The sequence below is a fragment of the Lithobates pipiens genome, unplaced genomic scaffold, assembly GCF_037356315.1.
Source record: "Lithobates pipiens isolate NorthernLeopardFrog02 unplaced genomic scaffold, aLitPip1_a1.2 Scaffold_22, whole genome shotgun sequence".
Classification (NCBI taxonomy): Eukaryota; Metazoa; Chordata; class Amphibia; order Anura; family Ranidae; genus Lithobates; species Lithobates pipiens.
The window spans coordinates 79994907-80018393 of NW_027507784.1; the positions used below are offsets into that span (position 1 = coordinate 79994907).

Below are 23487 nucleotides of genomic sequence, written 5' to 3' on the forward strand. Positions count from 1 at the left end.
CATTTTTCTTTCTAATACTTGCCACATGTGTTTTCACAGCACTTTTTTAGCGCTACATTATATTGTTTAGTTTTATTTATGAATTTGGTTATGTTCATATGTAGCTGCTTGTTCTCACCTTAATTTTTGGTTAGCGCAATATGTTTCTCCTTGTTTTATATATAAAAAAGACACTGACACCTGCTGGATGAAAATGGCCTGTCCGGCCTTTATTAACAATAACCAAATTTTAACTTTTATTCAAGATTTTAACCTTTATCACACATAACCATTTATCATGACTGTGTATCTAATCCAACCAACTATCCAGTTTATTAATTGCAGATCCCTGACGAACCACTATTATTTGAGCCTGAAGTCCCATTTTTTGTTGGCATTTGTCCCCAGCTGCCAACTCGCCTCTGGGACTTGCCAACCGACCCCAGACCCCCAACTTATTAACCCGTCAGTCTGGCCACCACCAGCCTAACCGGGAGGACTCCATACATGCGATGGGTCCTAACTTTCTCAATACCTCAACTTAACTGAGTAACTGTTGTATCTGCCATCAAGGAACATCCACCAAAACACCTTTCAGTAACCAATACACTTGCAAGCCACCCTACCTACCTATATACAGGGCGGGGGGGGGGGGGGGGGGCGGGAACTTCTCTCCTATCCTGCTGACTCCGGACTGCTGACCTACAGACCTCCCCCTACCACCAGAAAACCTATACTCCTCCCATCAGAACATTACTCCAATAAGGTAAGTTCCTATGTTACTGACCACACCTCTAACTATTTCACAGTAAGACTTGCACCCTGTCATGTCTGTACTCTGCCTACACTATGTTGCAGCTACGTGCATGTCTAGCTGCATTTAAGCTTGTTCAGGTTACTAAGTAAAGGAGAAAGCTTAAATTTATGGTGAGGGTGTAAAGGTTTGTTGTGAGACTTTGAGATAATTACAGTACATGCATGGATTAAGACTCCATAAAATCAGCTTTTTGTATGTGTTCCCAACACATCCACAAAGGGACACAGGAAGTCTTAAACCTTTGGGTTATCCTGGTATCTACAGGAGAAAGAGCAAACAAACTGTAGGTCAGCCTAGGTTTTAAGCCCTCCAATTCCAGCAAGCCTCAGTTTTTTGATGGTATCCTAGGAGGATGGACAATTTTTTTCAGGCCTGCTGTTTTAAAGCGATTGAAAAAGACAATACGCTTTTTATCTTAATGCTCCATTCAGGTGAAAAAATGTCCCAGTATATTTATTGACTTCCACCCCCAAATTGGTAGTGGATGGAGGGGGGTGTGAGCCACACTGTGTTTGTCTATGCACCCACACAGGCTGGCTTGGGAGCATGGCCTCAGGTGCATTCTCATAGAAAGCAGCTTACAGAGTAGGAAGATCCTGCATTCCAGATTTTTGGGTGCATGAGGTGGTATCCTAGGGCTACAAACCTGGGTTTTGTTTTCCTGGCCTCTCTTTACTCACATCGCTTTTAGGCTCTCAGGCCTTCTAGACTAAAGTGTTGTAGTTCTGATCCTTGCTGTGGAACAGTTCCAGGGGTTTTACTCCAACCTATTTGTTTTCCTAAAAACCAAAAGGGAGCATTGCCCCATTTTGAATGTCAAATCATTGAGGGTCTACATTTGGGTCCACAAATGCTAGATGGACTCAACCAAATCTGTCATTGCCTCACTTCAACGAAAAAGATTTTCTTGCTTCTGTGGACATAGAAAATGCTTGCATGCATTTGCAAATCTTTTCAGCACACCAGAGTTTTCTTAAGTTTGCTGTAGAACTACTGCGCTTCCGTTTGTGGCATTGCAATTTGGCCTATCCTCTGAACCCTCAGGTGTTCACCACGGTGTTTGCTCCAGTGTTGGTCCTGTTGTGCTCTTGTGTCATCCCCATTGTGGGACATTTGGAAGACCTTCTGTTGAGAGAACAATCAAGTGCATTGTCGAAGCAATATATCTCTGACTGTCAAATATTAGAGAGTTTCAGGTGGGTTCTGAACCTCCAGAAATCATAACTGGAACAGACTTGTGATTATCTGGATCTTGCCCTGGATACATCTTATGGCAGAGTGTTCCTTTTTCTCTGTTTTTAGATTAATCTTGGAGCTTTGGTTGTTTTTTCATCCATTTTTGGTTCCCTTGTATACATATGACTGGCTTACATTACCTTGCACTATAATTTCACTTGCTTGGATATGGTCCCACAGTCTATAGTTTCACCTCTAGTGGTATACTTTTGTCTCTTCCCTCTTTCCACACCCCCCATTTGACACTGGTCTCCACTTGGCTCACATTAGCACTACTCTATTACATGAGACCTATTTATAGCATATCATTTTTTCACAGACTCCTTTGGAGCCTTACCCTATGTTTTTATTTCAACAACACATGGAGAATCCAATTTTGTCATGGGACCTTGTGTTTGGACATTCACGTCGCACGCAGTGTAGTTTCCTCTGCTCCCAGGACAGACAGCCTACCCCAGCAGCTCCTCCTATTTGCAGTATTACATAATCCTGAATTCCAGTCCCATGTAAGTAATCAGGTTATAAGATCTTCCCTCTCCTTCCTTTAACGTTGGAGTCCCAATTAGAGTTTATATATTTCTTGAAGATCAGTGGATTCATCCTCTCCTGATGAAGTGATTTGATTAACACGAAAAGCGTTGCACATTAACAGAATGCAACCACGTTTTATACAATCATCATTGCATGCATATTTTATAATCTATGATATATTTTATTATTTCCTAACACGGAGTGTATACTCCATACATCGGTAACTGGAATGTGCTGCTATATTGTTTTAATGTGTATGTGTGTGTGTGTATATATATATATATATATATGAACTGTTGGGAATGTGCATCTATACTTTTATTTTTTTATGCGCTTATGAACTGTACTTTATCCAATTGTGTATGTGTATATATATTATGGCTGTTACTGATTAAAATTTTCGTGTTCGATTAATCGATTTTTTAAAATCAATTAATCGACTAATTTTGATTAATTATAACGCACATACAGATCCAACTACATTTAGCTGATCTCCTTGCATTGCAACTCTGCATTAGTCAGTGGTAAATGTGGTATACACTATATACAATCACCTGACACTAGTTTGTTTCCACAATCTATGACTTAACTTCACAGTTCACACAAATACGTGTTAAATTCAAACTGTAGCACTGACGTAAGTAATTTTTTTTTCCACAGTAGCGTGACCATCCCTCCACCTCCGGTCTAACTAATCACTCTCACCTTATGGCATGGACCCCTGTGGAAACAGGTGGTCATGCAAGCAGGTATCAAAAGGGTTAACACGGACCATAAACTTCTCTCATGTCTACTTAGATCTCAGCAAGGACGCCAGGTCATGGGTAGAAAGAAAAGATCTAAGTGCTCACTACTTTAAGTGGATGTAAACCCAAATTATTATTTTTGTTGTCTGGCACAATATAGAGTATGGGATTTCAGATCAGCTGTGCCCAGTCTTGCCACAAAGAGTTAATTCAGCTCTGAGTAATCCTCATATCTTTTTTCAGTGAAATAAAACCACAAACTGTGAAATCTTTGTCCGTTCTGCCCCCTTGCTGAGAATGACAGGTGATTTACATATCTCGTGCACTAGCCTAAGAGACATGCATTATTTTTTAATTCCCTCCCACTCCTTTCTTCAGCAGCTGTGCAAGGATTGGCTGTCCCACACCTCAGCATGATTTGGCATGCTGAAGTCATGTGGGGACTTTTTTGGGTTTTGACTGGATGTTAGTGATCATAGCAGAAGTTCAGTGTAAGAAATACACAATTGAAAATGCATATCGATAAGGGGAGTGTAGAGGTGGGCGGGGAATCTACTGACATCACGACTCCACCCACTGAGCCCTAGAAAACAGACCCACCCACAAAATCTGAAGTCCCATAGCAGACAGAGGGGAGAAATTTGACAGATAAGTAGTATACATGCAGGAGACATGTATATCCTTCTAGATAACCAATATTGCAGTAGTTTAGAAAGGATGAGAGTGGGTTTACATCCACTTTAAGTATAAGATTTAATTTTTATGTTCAAACACAAACTACTCACATAAAGATGATAAAAACACAGCATGTAAAGCCGCAATCGTGTTAGTTACGTAGGGCAGCAGCGGGTGACGTCATGTGTCGCTCCTCCCCCGTACGTGTTACGACGTCACCGGACTCCTTTGACCGGACTCACGGGGGTCCCGACTGGCGCGTAAGCGTGCCGCCGGCGGCACGCTCGCGATGGCAGGGCGGAAAATTTAAAGGGACGTACAGGTACTCCCATTTGCCTGCCCATGCCATTCTACCGACGTACATCGGCGTGCGCCGGTCAGAAACCAGTTATAAAGCTACTACATGTTAGGGCTTTGGAAATTAAAGATTAATTCCTCGATTAATTGTTAATTTTTTTGATCGATCAAAATTCTTTTGATTAGTACTCACCTCTCCGCCGGCTTCCGGGTCTTCAGGGAGTTCCGTCGGAGATCCGGTGATGTCACGGACATCATAGTCACCGGACTCCTCCCCCTTCTCCAAGTGCCTCCGTCTGCTAACGAAGGGAAGGGGGAGGAGTCCGGTGACTATGATGTCCGTGACATCACCGGATCTCAGACGGAACTCCCTGAAGACCTGGAAGCCGGCGGAGAGGTGAGTACTAATCAAAAGAATTTTGATCGATCAAAAAAATTAACAATTAATCGAGGAATTAATCTTTAATTTCCAAAGCCCTAACATGTAGTAGCTTTATAACTGGTTTCTGACCGGCGCACGCCGATGTACGTCGGTAGAATGGCATGGGCAGGCAAATGGGAGTACCTGTACGTCCCTTTAAATTTTCCGCCCTGCCATCGCGAGCGTGCCGCCGGCGGCACGCTTACGCGCCAGTCGGGACCCCCGTGAGTCCGGTCAAAGGTCCTGCGGACTCAATCGCCGCGGGCATACCCGCGATCATCTCACGGGGCGACTGAACCGAGAAATGCCGTTGTAAACAGCATTTCCCTGTTCTGCCTAGCAACTAGTGACGCTGACCTCTGCTCCATGTGATTGGAGCAGAGATCAGTGTTCACTAAATGAAAGCCCAGCCCCCCACAGTTAGTAACACTTAACCCCTACACTGCCACCCACTGGTTAACCCATTCACTGCCAGTGTCATTTACACAGGAACCACTGCATTTATATAGCAGTGATTGCTGTATAAATGACAATGGTCCCAAAAATGTGTCAAAAATGTCCGATGTGTCCGCCATAATGTCGCAGTCACAATAAAAATCGCTCATCGCCGCCATTACTAGTAAAAAAAAAATTATTAATAAAAATGCCATAAAACTATCCCCTATTTTGTAAACGCTATAACTTTTGCGCAAACCAATTAATAATCACTTATTGCGATTTTTTTTTACCAAAAATATGTAGAAGAATACGTATCGGCCTAAACTGAGGGAAAAATTTTTTTTATATATTTTTGGGGGATATTTATTATAACAAAATGTAAAAAATAATGCGTTTTTTTCAAAATTGTCGCTCTATTTTTGTTTATAGCGCAAAAAATAAAAACCGCAGAGGTGATCAAATACCACCAAAAGAAAGCTCTATTTGTGGGAAAAAAAGAACGTCAATTTTGTTTGGGAGCCATGTCACATGACCGCGCAATTGTCAGTTAAAGCAACGCAGTGCCGAATCGCGAAAAGTGATCTGGTCTTTGACCAACAAAATGGGCCGGGGCTGAAGTGGCTAATGTACTTCATACGAGTGCAATTTTATACTCTCTTTATGACAATAAACTTGCCAAGTTACTATTCACATATAACTTATTTGGTTGTTACTTGCCTCACACAAAGTCACAACTCCCTTTCTATGCTCACTTAAATTAGGGATGGAGGCACATAGTACAATGTGTGTGTTTCATGCAAAGTCTCAGACGGAACTCCCTGAAGACCTGGAAGCCCGCGGAGAGGTGAGTACTAATCAAAAGAATTTTGATCGATCAAAAAAATTAACAATTAATCGAGGAATTAATCTTTAATTTCCAAAGCCCTAACATGTAGTAGCTTTATAACTGGTTTCTGACCGGCGCACGCCGATGTACGTCGGTAGAATGGCATGGGCAGGCAAATGGGAGTACCTGTACGTCCCTTTAAATTTTCCGCCCTGCCATCGCGAGCGTGCCGCCGGCGGCACGCTCACGCGCCAGTCGGGACCCCCGTGAGTCCGGTCGCAGGTCCTGCGGACTCAATCGCCGCGGGCATACCCGCGATCGTCTCACGGGGCGACTGAACCGAGAAATGCCGTTGTAAACAGCATTTCCCCGTTCTGCCTAGCAACTAGTGATGCTGACCTCTGCTCCATGTGATTGGAGCAGAGATCAGTGTTCACTAAATGAAAGCCCAGCCCCCCACAGTTAGTAACACTTAACCCCTACACTGCCACCCACTGGTTAACCCATTCACTGCCAGTGTCATTTACACAGGAACCTCTGCATTTATATAGCAGTGATTGCTGTATAAATGACAATGGTCCCAAAAATGTGTCAAAAATGTCCGATGTGTCCGCCATAATGTCGCAGTCACAATAAAAATCGCTGATCGCCGCCATTACTAGTAAAAAAAAATTATTAATAAAAATGCCATAAAACTATCCCCTATTTTGTAAACGCTATAACTTTTGCGCAAACCAATTAATAATCGCTTATTGCGATTTTTTTTACCAAAAATATGTAGAAGAATACGTATCGGCCTAAACTGAGGGAAAAATGTTTTTTTATATATTTTTGGGGGATATTTATTATAACAAAAAGTAAAAAATAATGCGTTTTTTTCAAAATTGTCGCTCTATTTTTGTTTATAGCGCAAAAAAAAAAAAACGCAGGGGTGATCAAATACCACCAAAAGAAAGCTCTATTTGTGGGAAAAAAAGAACGTCAATTTTGTTTGGGAGCCATGTCACATGACCGCGCAATTGTCAGTTAAAGCAACGCAGTGCTGAATCGCGAAAAGTGATCTGGTCTTTGACCAACAAAATGGGCCGGGGCTGAAGTGGCTAATGTACTTCATACGAGTGCAATTTTATACTCTCTTTATGACAATAAACTTGCCAAGTTACTATTCACATATAACTTATTTGGTTGTTACTTGCCTCACACAAAGTCACAACTCCCTTTCTATGCTCACTTAAATTAGGGATGGAGGCACATAGTACAATGTGTGTGTTTCATGCAAAGTCCCAACTCCCCCCTATGCATTAGAGAGTTTCATGTGGGTTCTGAATCTCCAGAAATCATTACTGGGACAGACTTGTGATTATCTGGATCTTGCCCTGGACACATCTCATGGCAAGGTGTTCCTTTATCTCTGTTTTTAGATTATTCTGGTAGTCCTTTTTTGAGCTGGATCTCTTTGCCCAATTTCACTCCACAAATCTGCAATGCATTATTCTGTCAGCATAGGACTAATTGGTCCTGTCTCTGGTCAGGCTGATTCAGTTGATGCCAAGGACGATGCCGCCCCTGGCTTGGTAGTTTCGGAATCTGTATTTGGTGCTAGAAGTCCTTTTCCCTCCTTTTGGAAGATTCTCATCACAGAGTGCAGTCTGTTGGGCAAGGGGGCAGGTGGGGGAGTCCTCGGCACCTCGTCAGCGTAGGAGACTTGGTTGTTATAGGAATCTCCTCTCACAATAAACATCTTGGAGCTGCAGGCAATTTGACTGTCCCTTCAGTATTGGACCAACTTGTTGAAAAGCCAGCCAACCTATATGGTGACAAAGTACATCAATCATTGGGGGTTGCCTGAAATCTTGCTGTGACAAGATAGGTAGAGCAGATCCTGTCCTGAGCCACACTGTACATTATAGGCTATATTAGCCATGTAGATGTAGACAATTGTCAGACAGATTTTCTCAGCCTACGGCATCTGGACACCTCCTGGTCTTCAGGTTCAATAATAAACTGGACAAATTGCATCCAGGTGGAGATATCCACTTGTGGAAGCAGAAGATGCTCTGATAGCCCCAAGGGATCAGTACACTCTGATCTATACTGTTCTTACCCTAAAACATCTTTCTCACCTGATCTCTAGTATTGAGCTGGAGCACATTTTGGTGATCTATATATGCCTGGAATGGCCTAGGCAGGTGTATGCTGATCTGGTAGGATTTCCTTCAGATGTATTGTGGGCCCTGCCAGACCATCTGTGTATGCTGCCCCAAGGAACAGTTTGCTATCTTACCTCTTGTTCGCTATCTTTAAAAGCATGGCTGTTAAAGCCCAGGTTTTAAGAAGTACTGGTATAGATGTGTTTATGATTCCTACTATGCTCAATTCTAAAAGTCCACTTCCCGCAATGTTTCTCTATGGATGTGGAAGGCATACTTTACTTTATTGTGAATCTATGGGCTTTCAAATCAGAAGTTTCTTTGTGCAACAAATTTTCTCCTTACTACAGTTGGGTCTGGACCATCGTGGGGCGTTAGGCACCATCAAAGTTCAAAGACATCACTTTTTGATTTAGACCTTTGTTCAGGGGTTCTCCCCTCTGCAAGGTGAGCTTCTGCACTAGTAATCTTATCTTATAAAGAACACTTTTTGGTCTTGTGTAAGGTACTCCAGAGGTCCAGGGCTTCTTTCCTGCCCTGAGGTAGTCTCTGTCTTTTACCTCCAAAAGGACATTTCTTCATCAAAAGAAAAGTTTGATCCATTGTCTGACTATGATTGGTCTTATATGACTTTATCTTTCAGTCAATTTTGGAAAGACTGATTCTCATTTTATCATTCTGGAAGGATGCCTCAGCTTTTCATTCATGCATCTCTTGGAAGCTCACACACATCATTCAAGCTCAGTCTCAAGGATCAGGTTCCACCTTTTCCTTTCTAGGTGCACTCTACTAGATCTAGGAGTGCTTTTCAGCATTAAGCATCTGTTTTCCAGCTTTGAAATGATGCCCACCTAGTCTTATGTTCGCATATTCTCTAAGTTGTGCCAGGTGGATGTTTCTGCCTCATCTGATGCCAGCTTTGGGTATAAGATCTTTAAGGTGGTTCTTTGAGCTGTAAGCAGTCTCCAAGTCTCTGGTGTTTTCTTGGGCCTGTTAATGTTTGATGCGTTTCTCACGTCTCAGTTGGACTGCTTTTGGAAACGCTGAAGGTTAAGACGTACTGTATTCCTAAAAGGACTTTTGCTTGTGATTATTATCTCAGTGCTACTTTGCTACAAAACTGAGGCTTGTTAGTAGTGAATAGGATTATCTTGGGCTGGTCTTCAGTTTTTTGGCTTGCCAGTGTCCAATCCTGTAGGCAGCAAAATAACTCAAAGGTTAAGACTTCTTGGGGTTTATTTACTAAAGCTGGAGTGTGCAAAATATGGTGCAGCTGCGCATGGTGGCCAATGAGCTTCTAACTTCAACTTGTTCAGTTAAGCTTTTACAAAAAAACTGAAAGCTGAATGGTTTCTATGCAGAACCGCACCAGATTTTGCACTCTCCAGTTTTAGTAAATCTACACCCCCCCCCCCCCCGTGTCCTTCATTTGCCACTCACCCACTCACTGAAGGGTTCCATTGTTCTTAAATTAACTCTTATGCCGCGTACACACGATCAAATTGTCCGGCGTACTTAGTCCGCCGAAACGCATTTCACCGGACAATTCGATCGTGCGTGGGCTTCAGCGGACTTTCTCAGCGTAAAGTCTGGCGGACCTAGAAAGTATTTTTGCAGTCCAATCTTTCCGCTGGACTTGGGTTTCAGCGGACAATACGTTCGTCAGTATGTTAGTTCGGCGGACTGAGAATGACGCATGCTCAAAAGCAAGTATGAAAAGGAAGCTATTGGCTACTGGCTATTGAACTTCCTTTTTCTAGTCCCGTCGTACGTGCTGTACGTCATTGCGCCAGCAAACGCCGGACTTTCTGTGTGTCCGTGTGTGGCCAAGTTCGTTCGGTAGAAAGTCTGCCAGACTATCTGCCGGATTGTTTGCCGGACTAAGTACACCGGACAATTCGATCGTGTGTACGCGGCATTATGGTGAGTACTAAAATCTTATTTTTCACCACTACTTCACTTATTCTAGTGTTCTAGTGCATTATTCTAAACGTTTCCTGCTATTACATAGTGTGTGTGTTTATGTATGTAAGAACAAATTATATATATATATATATATATATATATATATATATATATATATATATTTATTTAAAGTATATTTGTGTGTAAAGCAGACCAACCAGGGAAATGTGAGAAATACAAAAATGTGATTATTATGTGCTATCCATATCCTGTGTCCTGACCACCCAGCCATATGTGGCTTCCTAATTTTCAATGGTTCCCTTTGCTAAACCAAAGGCATCATGTCCTACCCTGAATCCTGTCTCTTTCAGCTAATAATTAACACTTGTTCTGTTTAAATACATTCCATGTATTTTCTATATCTCTTCATCAATAAAAATATTTTCAGCAGTTTTCTTATCAGTAGGAAAGATAATAAGGAGTTTATGGTCCCAGAGAAGGTATAAGTGTCCTAATACCGGTATGTTTGTACCTTCTGATCAGGATGGCGCTGGCCTGGAGAGGACTTATTTTAGTTCTCCTCTCATCACTGTATCATGGAAACTGTTCTGAAACTGCTAAAGACTTGATTACAATTGCTGGACCTCTTAGAAGTAACATCGAGGACTTACACAATGCAGCAAGGGCATTTGATGTGTTTGATTGCCACGAAAATGATGTACTTGAGATGAGAGAGCGGATTTTGGTTCTGCAAAAGAATGGAGTCACCCACTACAAGATACATTTAGTAGAGAGCTCCATGGTCAAGGGTGACAGTCAAGTGCTGTGTTACAGGAGCCTACTCCAGGTCCTGGCTGAGGCTGGGATCAAACCTTTAGTGGTATTGCATAGTGGAGATGGGCTATCCATCCGCCATACTACTGAGCATAACATGTATGTAGACTATGCTGACTTTGCCTTCCGCACGTTCGGGGACCTGGTCCACACGTGGATCACCTTCGATATCCCCAAACATGAGACAACTGTCTCTTTAAAAGATCTGCTACAGGAACATGTGAAGATATCCAGCTTATACCGCAGAAAGTATTCCACAACTGGTGAGACGTCCTGTTGCATTTTGAATTATATCATGTTGAAGCCCTTTGTATTAGGTTGTACCTTAGCAACCAGATATTTTGGCTGTTTTCCTTATTATTGCCCCCTTTTATAAATGGGCATAAACCAATCTGCCACTTCAGAGTAGCCTTTTCCTCTGTTATGTCACTGTACATCACTGTTAAAGGGCAGTAATCACCTGGTAGAAATTGATGTGATCAGCATCCTGCTCTCTCCATGGTGACTGTGACAGAAGTTGGATGCCCATGATCATGCCTTGGTCTTGGAAATATCTAACAATTAGATCCACTATAATTATAAGTGTGGATTTGCATACTAGTAATTTGTAAAACATGACTCACTGGCACAAAGAGCTGCTTGTAGTAGGCATTAAAGTTATACACCACGTGACTGCTGTACTCCTGGGGAGCCTATGCTTATCATACCTGAGACTTTGAGCAAGGCCTGGACAAGGGGTGGGCAGGAGGGGCGGCTGCCCCTGGCGCAATGGTTTATTGCAGGGGTAGGGGGCACCCTGACCCTAACCCTAAGGGAAAGGGGGGCGCAATTTGTTGTCTTTGCCCTGGGCGCTGGATGAACTTCTCCCAGCACTGACCTTGAGCAATGGTGTCCTCTAAAGCTTGAGTTATTCCACCTAAAGCAAGTCTCAGGTGATTTTATTCAATTCCCTGCTCTCCCAGGAAACATACAATGCAATTTCTCCAGTGATCTATACCACCGGGTTAATAACTTATATCCTGATTCTTACATTCTAGATGAAATAGATGATTTATGTATGAAATGAAAAATAAAGTCTCTTTGCTCATCAGAGATGTTCAAATCCCTTTCCCATGCAGCAATGTAGAATGGAATATGCAATTCTGGAGGTGTTATCAATTCTGCAGTTGCCCTAGAAAGGCGTTGTCTAGTGATTTGGCTCATTGCGCAGAATAGCTCAAAAGCAGTAGGCCCAAGCATTATCCTAGGATCAAATGGTAAAGATTTAAGATAGTGTCATAGTTGGTTTGCCTGCCATATCATAAAAGCTATAGACTTCCATCTTCCCGAGTCCCTAAAATCTTGCATTCTGATTTTATTCATTTCTATAAATTGATGGGATTTAGGCTCAAATAGCCCTGGTACAAAATCTGGGCTTCCAATCACTGGTGTCATAGTTGTCATCTTCGGTTTGGTTAAGCACGCTACTTTACAGGTAGTGCCCATGATAGGATGTTCCCTTACCTGGTTGGGCATTTATTACATGGTAACCACAGGTGGACCTTAAATGGGACGGTCGTAATGGATTGTTCAATAGATATCCAACTCTTTGTCCCTGTGTGGTTGCACCAGTCTAAGATTCTGGATAGATGTACTGCTTGGTAATAGCAGACTGGGTCTTGAAATACCATACCCTGACATTTTTTTAGGCATAGTAAGTGTATCTGCCTTGATCCCAGGTGGGCAATCTGCCCATAGGAATTGTATAAACTCCTGATTTAATTGGCTTAGAAAGTTAGCTGGAATGCCACTGGCAAAGTCTGGAATAAATACAATAATCAGGGCATTATGTTCATTTTTAAAATACTGTTCTTTCCAAGTCATGTATGTGTCAGATTTCGCCATCTCCTAAGATCGCTTCTAATATTAATCAGCAGTTATGGAAAATTATACCAGAATGTATTGGTTATGCACAGTGTAAGATATATTCCTAAATACTTAAGTTTCTCCATCACCCATTTAAACGAGAAGCTAGATTCCAAAGCAGAGACTCTAGCTTCTGGAATTTTTCCCTTTGATGTTACTTTTGGGGGTGCCATAACCAGGGCAGCTGGTGAAGCCGCAGAAAAGAAGCCCCACAAGTCTTGCTGTGCAGGGACACCAGTACCAGCCTTAGATCTCCTCCATGCTGGCATATAGTTTGATTACCCTCTGCAGCCCTCTGATGATCACCAGATGTGATGGGTCTGCCTGGTCTGCTCAGAGCTCAGCTCATCAGCGTCTGCACTGCTCCATATCCAGCCCCTCCCCCTAACTTACACCTTTGACACTTTTTGGGGGCCAGCAACAATAATAGAGTGATCAATGCTAAAAAAATATGCACTGTCACTGTACTAATGACACTGGAAGGGAAGGGGTTAACAGGGGCCATTAAAGGGTTAAATATGTTCCCTGGCAGTGATTACTAACTGTGAGGTCGGCGGGAAGATTAAAAACAAGCAGCCAACAACCACACTGAAAAACTGCTGAATGAACCAGTGAGCCCCTGGGGATCATTACAAGTGAGTGAGCACTTTCACTGACCAGACCCTGCTCCCTTCTCTCTCACTGACCCTTCTCTCCCTCCCTGACCCCCCTATCTTCCTGACCCCCCCTCTCTCTCGGACCCTCCTCTCTCTCCCTGACCCCTCTCTCCCTCCCTGAACCCATCTCTCCCTGACCCCTCTCTCTCTCTCTCCCTGACCCCCCTCTCTCCCTGACCCCCCTCTCCCTGACCCCCCTCTCTTTCTCTCCCTGACCCCCCTATCTTCCTGACCCCCCCTCTCTCTCAGACCCTCCTCTCTCTCCCTGACCCCTCTCTCCCTCCCTGAACCCCTCTCTCCCTGACCCCTCTCTCTCCCTGACCCCCCTCTCTCCCTGACCCCCCTCTCTCCTTGACCCCCCCTCTCCCTGACCCTCCTCTCTCTCCATGACCCTGAGACAGGGTGAGTGGAGAGTGCAGGATGTTAATTTCTCACTACTAAAGTAGTTTACAGCATTTACTTCATAAAAAATCCTTTTCATGATTGAGAGTGTGAAGTTGATATTTTTTTTGTTACAAAATCGGCAAGTTCACTTTCTTTGAAAACATTTTTCAGCACAGTGAGCTCAAAAGGTTGCCTACTCCTGCTGTAAATCATTACACCTAGCCTGATTTCTAGTTGATAAAGAAACAGATTTTTATATCGCCTAAAATGTAGATATAATTAAATCTAATATATAACAATGTTTTTAAAATTCCTTCATCAGGTGGACAGCTGTCAATTGCTGCAGATCCAGCCCTTGTGGACGTATTCCCTACCATTCAAGAACATTTCTTGGTAAACGTAACCTCTTCACCAACCATTTATGCACTTATATATGTTGTTGTTTTTTTGTTGTCTGTGGTATATAAACTAAACAGCCAAATGTACAAAAACATAACTCAAGCAAAATAATATGTAGCGCCGGATCCTGAAGAGCATGCGCTATATGTTTTGAAAGTTAATGTTACACCTGAACTGCAGTTTGGTTTGGGTACAATTGTTCCAAATTTGGGCCTCAGCATCAGTCTGACTGGACTATAGGATGTTCAGCCTGGCCACCGGGGGCACTGTCTCTTCTGGCAGTCATGGAACCACAGTCTGGTTGGGTGCTTTAAGGTTACTTTCTCTCGGAGCCTGCCCAGTGGGAGTGTCACTCTTGCTGTGCTTTCTGGGAGAGGGTACTTAAGTTGCGGATGTCACATGGTTCGGGGTTCTGATTGCTAGGCCTTGTGAGAGAGGGACTATCCAACTTGAGTGAACATCCAGTTGTGAATGGCTATTCTCTGGATTTAGACAAAGTAAGCAAGTCTTTTATCATTGACTTTGACACTAAGAGTACCTGAATTTTACACCTAACCCTCTGATCCTATTTTAAGAGACTGTTCGTTAACTGCGGTTTTTGCAAATAAAAATCCCTTTAAGCGGATCTGTCGTCAGTCTCTAAAGTTACTGGGCCATTTACCACGAGAACCCCTAGACACAAATCAAGGTGAAGAAGGTAACGGTAAGCCCAATCAAACCAGCAGCTCCTTCGGGGGTTAGTGCTACAAATATATCATAAAAATAATTAAAGAAAGGACCCTTGGTGAAATTGACTCTGGATAGCTACAGCTCAAGATCCACTTGAAGGTTCACCTCTAAGATTCCATTAATTGTACCCAGAACCTCTGCCCAATACCTCTGGAGTTTTGGCAGCCCCGTAATAGGTGTATCAGAGACCATGAATTATTGCATCTAGGGCAAGCCGAATCGGCTCTTAAGCCAAAAGCACAGAAAGGGGTTCTATACACACTATGTAATATAAAAAATTGGGTCAGCCTGTGCAAAGGTGAAAGTGACACAGAAGGAAGAGCCCAAAGAATCTCTTCCCAGGTATTATTAGGAATGGGCCCAATATCCTGTTCCCACTTTGCTCTAAGGGCATGGGAAGTAGGCAGCGGAAATAATACCTTCAGTAGAAATTGCTTGAACTACTCTTTCCAGCACTGGCACCAGAGGAAACCAAACAGGAAGCTGATAATTTGGCATGTAGAGCATGGCGTAGCTGCAAAAATTGATAGAATACCCTCTGGTTCAGAAGACCAGAGAACCATTCACATATAATTGAGACAGAGTAAGAACCCCCACCCATTCCCACCACTGAAAAACCCTGCAGGGTTGATAGCTCAGGGAGCCTTTGAATACCCCAATTAGATGAATATTTATTAAGGGAGGATGACCCCATTAACTTCTTGACAGAATCCCACACCTTGAACAGCTGTAAAAAGGTGGGCATGACAGAAACAACATAGCACCCAGACAACCCATCCAAGGTAAGCAGCGGTGGGCGTACCTGAAACACAAATTCTTGAAGGTAAACCCTCCTATCATTTTCAGCCATGGAAGCTGCCATTTTTGACCCTGTTTAATCTTCAACTGCCATGGTGCAGCACATGTGATCAGTTATGACACCAGCCATTGGATGGTTTGACAGTTTGACTGAGAGCACAACCAATGTGCAGTTAGCATTCCCGGCATGCCGGGAATGTAACTGTTTTTTGAAACTATTAAATTGATGCGTTTATTTCACTTTAATGCCTTTGTTCATAAAATTTGAATGAGTTTGGACTCCATAGATAAACACCTATTTCCCTATGGACTTTGACCATAGCATTCCTTTTGTGTTAGGCTAAGATCCATTCTTAGATCTCCCATCCCTTCCCTCATAACGCAACAAACCAAACAAAACCAAAGAAAATCCCAGACTGCAACCAACCAAATTCTCTTGTCTAACTATTTGCATTAAAAGCAGGGGTTTGGTTATCACACATTTGCAAATACCATATATAAGTAAGCTGCAGAGCCACGCCATGGCACCCCAATATCATCTGCAGTCTTAACGCTGTAAATGTATGAGAGTCTCCATAGTAGAAGCACATGCATTCTTGTGGATAGATAGAGGGCAGATGAGCCTGGAGGGAGCCCACCCCTCCTTAAAGGCACAGGGGCACACTGGACACCCAGCACATGGCACAATGGCAGCAAAGGTGTCCAGTGTGTCCCTTTACCAGTATTACATCAGTACAAACAACTAGCCACTGCCTCCACCTATAACTGGCCTTTGCAGCAAGGAGCACATGGTAGGGACGACGCATGTCAAACAAGACCATAAAAATTCCCAGCTCAACTCACCAGCCAGCCTGCAACCAACCAAATTCTCCTGTCTAACAATTTGCGTTAAAACCGGGTTTAGTTTGCACACATTTGCAAATATATGCGTAAGCTGCAGAGCCACTCCATGACACCCCAGCATTATCTGCAGTCCTAACTTTGTAAATTTATGAGAGCCTCCATAGTAGAAGCACATGTATTCTAATGGATAGGCAGAGGGAATGTAAGCCTGGAGGGAGCCCACCCCTCCTTAAAGGCACAGGGGTGCACTGGACACCCAGCACATAGCACAATGGCAGCCAAGGTGTCCAACAAACCAAAGCATCTACATGCAATGCACCACATGTAAACATACTACTGTGCAATGGTGTCGCTATGGGGGTGGCCCATAGGGGGTGGCCAATAGCCCAGAGTCTCTGCAGGGAACCCCAAGGGGAGGGGATTCTCTCTGGGAACTCTGATGTAAATGGGTGCTCTCTGGGGACCCTGATGCAAGGGGGAGGCTCTTTGAGGACCCTGATTTAAGGGGAGGGGCTCTCTGGGGACCCTAATGTAAGGGGGCTCTCTGGGAACCCTGATGTAAGTGGGACGCTCTCTGGGGACCCTGATTCAAGGGGGAGGCTCTCTGGGGACTCTGATGTAAGGGGAAGGCTCTTTGGAGACCCTGATGCAAGGGGGAGGCTCTTTGGGCACCCTGATTCAAGGGGGTCTCTGGGGACCCTGATGTAAGTGGGGGGCTTTCTGGGGATATATACACACAACATATATATATTACTGTATATACATGTGTATGCCCATCCAAGCGTATGACTTTCTTTACTACGCTGCTATGGGCTCTAGCCCCAGATCTTTTGTAGATCTAGCAATGCCCCTGGTACTGTGCATTGTGATGTGCTGTGTTGGAAAAAAATGCATCCAATTTTGTGGTGTGTTGGCAGACCATTTATTTGAATGCAACGCATGTTAAAGTACCACAACAAATCGCATAGGTCTGAATGGCCACTATGTTGTTTGTTAAGTATTAATGCATAATAAATGTTGCAGAAAGCTCTTCATATGAGACTCAGGTCAGGAAGCTAACACACCAGGATAATGATCCTTGATTAATAAGGGAAAGTGATAAAAAGTGGAATATTTTGGGGTTCGTGTCTGGCTCCTGTCAAAATACCAAGTAAGAATACTTCAGTTATCTATAGGCTCAATTCACAAAGCTTAAACACAAGCATACAGAACTTTTAATCATTAATCATAATTTTAAAAACTCAGACTTTTAAACAAAATATATAAAAAATAAACCAATAAAATAAAGGAACAAACTTGATGGACCGCTTGGTCTTTTTTCTGCTGGCAATCTTCTTTGACACGGTTTAGCATGCTGTAAGCCATGTGCGAAAATGCAGCAGTGCCAATTCTATATGGAAAAACAGAACAGTAAAGTGGGAACAAATAACTGTGGGTTGGAAAACTCCAAACCCCATGTAGGAAAATTGCAACCCCAATTCCCAAAAAGTTGGAACGCTGTCCAGGGAGCCCGCAATGTTGGTACTCAAAGCCGGTCTTCAGATCGGCTCCCTGTGCTGCCGCCGCTATTCTTGGTAAGGAAACCAGGCAGTAAAGACTTTCGGCTTCACACCTGTGTGTCATACAGAAGACAGCAGGGGGGGGGAGGGAGGAGGAGGGGCTTGACGCAGGGGCGGACTGACCAGTCGGTCACTCGGGCGCCGCCCGAGGGCCCAAGGTCATTAGGGGCCCGGTCTCGGCCACATGAGAGGCCACTTGAAGCGGCTGTGCCCGTATCACATGCCGCAATCATGCCGATTACAATACGGCACGCTGCTCCCCGCCGGCCCCTCCTTCCCTCCCGTCCGTCCCAGGTGATGTCACAACGCATACAGTACAAGCACCTGGGACGGACGGGAGGGAAGGAGGGGCCGGCGGGGAGCAGCGCGGAGTTAGCCGTATTGTAATCGGCATGAGATACGCGCACAGCAGAAGAGTGCAGGGGCCGGCGGGGAGCTGCGCCGTTAAAAGTATTATCGACATCCGCCGGTAAGTGAAGCCTGGGCCTGCCACAAGTGATGGGGGGGTGGCGGTACAGATGCATGGGGCCCCGGATCCCCCCAACCCAGTGTCCCCCATGTGTGTGTGTGTCCCCCCGTGTGTGTCCTCCCCGTGTGTGTGTCCTCCCCTGTGTGTGTGTGTCCTCCCCTGTGTGTGTGTGTCCTCCCGTGTGTGTGTGTGTCCTCCCCTGTGTGTGTCCTCCCCTGTGTGTGTCCCCCTGTGCCCTCCCGTGTGTGTGTCCCCGTATGTGTGTGGCAGGCCCAGGCTTCACTTACCGGAGGATGGCGATAATACTTTTAACGGCGCAGCTCCCCGCCGGCCCCTGCACTCTTCTGCTGTGCCCGTATCTCATGCCGATTACAATACGGCTAACTCCGCGCTGCTCCCCGCCGGCCCCTCCTTCCCTCCCGTCCGTCCCAGGTGCTTGTACTGTATGCGTTGTGACATCACCTAGGACGGACGGGAGGGAAGGAGGGGCCGGCGGGGAGCAGCGTGCCGTATTGTAATCGGCATGATCGCGGTATGTGATACGGGCACAGCCGCTTCAAGTGGCCTCTCATGTGGCCGAGACCGGGCCCCTAATGACCTCGGGCCCTCGGGCGGCGCCCGAGTGACCGACTGGTCAGTCTGCCCCTGTGTGTGAGTGTCCCCGTATGTGTGTGTGTGTGAGTGTCCCCGTATGTGTGTGAGTGTCCCCGTATGTGTGTGAGTGTCCCCGTATGTGTGTGTGTGAGTGTCCCCGTATGTGTGTGTGTGTGTGAGTGTCCCCGTATGTGTGTGTGTGTGTGAGTGTCCCCATATGTGTGTGTGTGTGAGTGTCCCCGAATGTGTGTGAGTGTGAGTGTCCCCGTATGTGTGTGAGTGTCCCCGTATGTGTGTGTGTGAGTGTCCCCGTATGTGTGTGTGTGTGTGTGAGTGTCCCCGTATGTGTGTGTGAGTGTGTGAGTGTCCCCGTATGTGTGTGTGTGTGTGTGTGAGTGTCCCCGTATGTGTGTGTGTGAGTGTTCCCGTATGTGTGTGTGAGTGTCCCCGTATGTGTGTGAGTGTGTGTGTGTGTGTGTGTGAGAGTGTATCCCCCTGTGTGTTTTTGTGTGTGTGTGAGAGTGTATCCCCCTGTGTGTGTGTGTGTGAGTGTATCCCCCTGTGTGTGTGTGTGTGTGTGTGTGTGTGTGTGAGAGTGTATCCCCCTGTGTGTGTGTGTGTGTATCCCCCTGTGTGTGTGTGTGTGTGTGTGAGTGTATCCCCCTGTGTGTGTGTGTGTGTGAGTGTATCCCCCTGTGTGTGTGTGTGTGTGTGTCCTCCTGTGTGTGGTGTGCGAGTGTGTGTCCCCCCTGTGTGAGTGTCCCCCCCTGTGTGAGTGTCCCCCCCCCTGTGTGTGTGTGTGAGTGTATCCCCCTGTGTGTGTGTGTATCCCCGTGTGTGTGTGTGTGTGTGTGTGTGTGTGAGAGTGTGTCCCCCTGTGTGTGTGTGTGTTAGAGTGTCCCCCCCTGTGTGTGTGTGTGAGAGTGTGTCCTCCCCCCCGTGTGAGTGTGCGTGAGTGTATCCCCCTGTGTGTGCCCCCCCCCCCCCGTGTGTGGTGTGTGTGTGTGAGTGTCCCTGTGTGTGTGTGTCTCTCTATGTGAGAGTGTGTCCCCCTGTGTGTGGTGTGTGAGTGTGTCTCCCTGTGTTTGTGTGAGTGCGTGTGTGTTCTCCCTCCAGTTTCCCCCTGTGTGCTCCCCCCCTTGTCTCCCTGGCAAGGTGTGGCGCCCAAGGGGGCCCCATGAGCTTCTATTGCCCGGGGGCCCCATTAGTTGTCAGTCCGCCCCTGGCTGGACGTGGCTTAGCTTGCCGCACAATGTGTGGCATTCTTTTGCTGGAACTGGGAGCAAATACCTAGATATGACAGGTATCTGCTCCCCCCTCCCCCTTTAAAGCTGGCAAATGTGAAACCAGAGGGGGGGGGGGGGAATCCAATCAGTGGAAGTTCCATTTCTGGGTGGAACTCCACTTTAACCACTTCCAGTCCAAGGACATCATATGACATCCTGGACTTTGAGTATATCTGAATGATGGGTGCAGCTGCAGGCATCATTCAGATATCATCTTTTTCAGCCAGCAATTCCCTGCACCATAAGAACAATCATAGCAGCAGTTAAGCCGTTTGATCATTCTTACAGGCAGCAGGAGGGGATGCTCCCCCTTCCCACCTCCCTCCGGTGCTTCTATCGGCTCGTCCATGCGATCGGGAGCCGGAGAAGGAACCCGCCAGCGCCAGAAGTTGAGCATAGAGATTTCCGTCCCCAGTTATCTCTTTGACCTTCGGAGGCCTGGGGGTGACGTTGTGGCATCACATTCGCCCCGCGGAAGTAAACATTGCCGGGAATCAACTGGAAAGGCAGAGATTGTTTATTTTTTTTTCCGACTTTCTTCCTCGCCGCCGGCCTCTTCTTCCGACTTCGGGGGTCTTGTCCCCCTCTTCGGTTCTTCTGCCGGGCCACCGCGCCTTCTTATAGCTCTTTTACAGGCGGTGGCCCGGTCTTCTGTCGCCGCCGCCGCCGCCTTCCGTTCTTCTTCTTCTTTTTTTCCAGGAGATGTTGACTCGACGATCTCTCCGGCCGCAATGCCAGGGACGCGCTGCGCTGCCACTTATATAGGCACAAGGGGCGGTGTCACATGGCTTTATGTCACATGGGTTGGTCACATGGGTTGATGTCACATGGGGACTGTGACATCGTAAGGGGGCGGGGTCACCATGTGACACCAACCCAAGTGACATAAAGCCATGTGACACCGCCCCTTGTCCCTATATAAGTGGCCGCGCAGCGCGTCCCTGGCATTGCGGCCGGAGAGATCGTCGAGTCAACATCTCCTGGAGAAGAAGGAGACGAAGAAGAACGGAAGGCGGCGGTGACAGAAGACCGGGCCACCGCCTGTAAAAGAGCTTCCGACATCTCTCCATAAAGAGCACCTGTCATACACTATTCCTATTACAAGTGATGTTTACATTCCTTGTAATAGGAATAATGCCGCATACACACGATCAAACAATCCGGTGGAAAAGTCGGCAAGTCCGGCAAACTCAAGTCCGCCAAACAATCCCCCCGTGTGTAGCCTCCGGCATACTTTTTTGACCCGAAAGTACGGCGGACTTAGAATGCCGTGTTGCACACCAATCTTCCCGGCGGACTCGCATTTCGGCGAACTCTCCGGCCGTGTGTATGCCAGTCCGCCGTACTTTTGAAATGAGCGGACTTTTCCCGCCCAGAGAAAAGTCCGCTCATTTCGAGCGGGTCTCCAGGTAGGTGGGGCCCGCGAAGGAGACGTCGCTGGCCCCGCCGCCTGGTATGGACTTAAAGGGGAACCCCAACGCCGAAAAAAAACGGCGTGGGGGTCCCCCCCAAAGTCCACAACAGACCCTTGTCCGAGCACGCTACCCGGGCGGCCAGGAAAGGGGGGCGAGCGAGCGCCCCCCCTCCTGAGCCGTACCAGGCCGCGTGCCCTCAACAATGGAGGGGTGCCTTGGGGAAGGGGGGGGCCGCGCGGCCCCCCCACCCCAAAGCACCTTGTCCCCATGTTGATGAGGACAAGGGCCTCTTCCCGACAACCCTGGCCGTTGGTTGTCGGGGTCTGCGGGCGGGGGGCTTATCGGAATCCGGGAGCCCCCTTTAATAAGGGGGCCCCCGGATACCGGCCCCCCACCCTATGTGAATGAGTATGGGGTACAATGTACCCCTACCCATTCACCTGTAAAATAAAAGTACAAAAAAAACACAACACACAAGATAAAATAGTTTATTGCACAGCTCCGGGGGTCTTCCGTCTTCGGGGGTCTTCCGTCTTCGGGGGTCTTCTCGCCGGACTCCTCCGCTATCTTCTTGTAGCTCTTTTACTAGCGGAGGAGTCCGGCTTTCTTCCTCGCCGCCGGCCTCTTCTTCCGACTTCGGGGGTCTTGTCCCCCTCTTCGGTTCTTCTGCCGGGCCACCGCGCCTTCTTATAGCTCTTTTACAGGCGGTGGCCCGGTCTTCTGTCGCCGCCGCCTTCCGTTCTTCTTCGTCTCCTTCTTCTCCAGGAGATGTTGACTCGACGATCTCTCCGGCCGCAATGCCAGGGACGCGCTGCGCGGCCACTTATATAGGGACAAGGGGCGGTGTCACATGGCTTTATGTCACTTGGGTTGGTGTCACATGGTGACCCCGCCCCTTACGATGTCACAGTCCCCATGTGACATCAACCCATGTGATCAACCCATGTGACATAAAGCCATGTGACACCGCCCCTTGTGCCTATATAAGTGGCAGAGCAGCGCGTCCCTGGCATTGCGGCCGGAGAGATCGTCGAGTCAACATCTCCTGGAAAAAAAGAAGAAGAAGAACGGAAGGCGGCGGCGGCGGCGACAGAAGACCGGGCCACCGCCTGTAAAAGAGCTATAAGAAGGCGCGGTGGCCCGGCAGAAGAACCGAAGAGGGGGACAAGACCCCCGAAGTCGGAAGAAGAGGCCGGCGGCGAGGAAGAAAGCTGGACTCCTCCGCTAGCAAAAGAGCTACAAGAAGATAGCGGAGGAGTCCGGCGAGAAGACCCCCCCGAAGACGGAAGACCCCCGGAGCTGTGCAATAAAGTATTTTATCTCGTGTGTTGTGTTTTTTTTTGTACTTTTATTTTACAGGTGAATGGGTAGGAGTACATTGTACCCCATACTCATTCACATAGGGTGGGGGGCCGGTATCCGGGGGCCCCCTTATTAAAGGGGGCTCCCGGATTCCGATAAGCCCCCCGCCCGCAGACCCCGACAACCAACGGCCAGGGTTGTCGGGAAGAGGCCCTTGTCTTCATCAACATGGGGACAAGGTGCTTTGGGGTGGGGGGGCCGCGCGGCCCCCCCTTCCCCAAGGCACCCCCATG

The 23487-nt window shown here is 46.6% G+C and overlaps 1 protein-coding gene across 1 annotated transcript in view; it reads left to right on the forward strand.

Moving 5' to 3' along the window:
• Positions 1-10533: 10533 nt before the first annotated feature.
• Positions 10534-23487, forward strand: part of LOC143923853 (lactase/phlorizin hydrolase-like) — an 88632-nt gene continuing 75678 nt past the window's right edge. The window contains exons 1-2 of the mRNA XM_077447775.1: positions 10534-11118; positions 14123-14193. Of these exons, the coding sequence (XP_077303901.1) occupies positions 10566-11118; positions 14123-14193 (624 nt within the window). The 5' untranslated portion in view covers positions 10534-10565. The remainder of the gene's footprint in view (positions 11119-14122; positions 14194-23487) is intronic.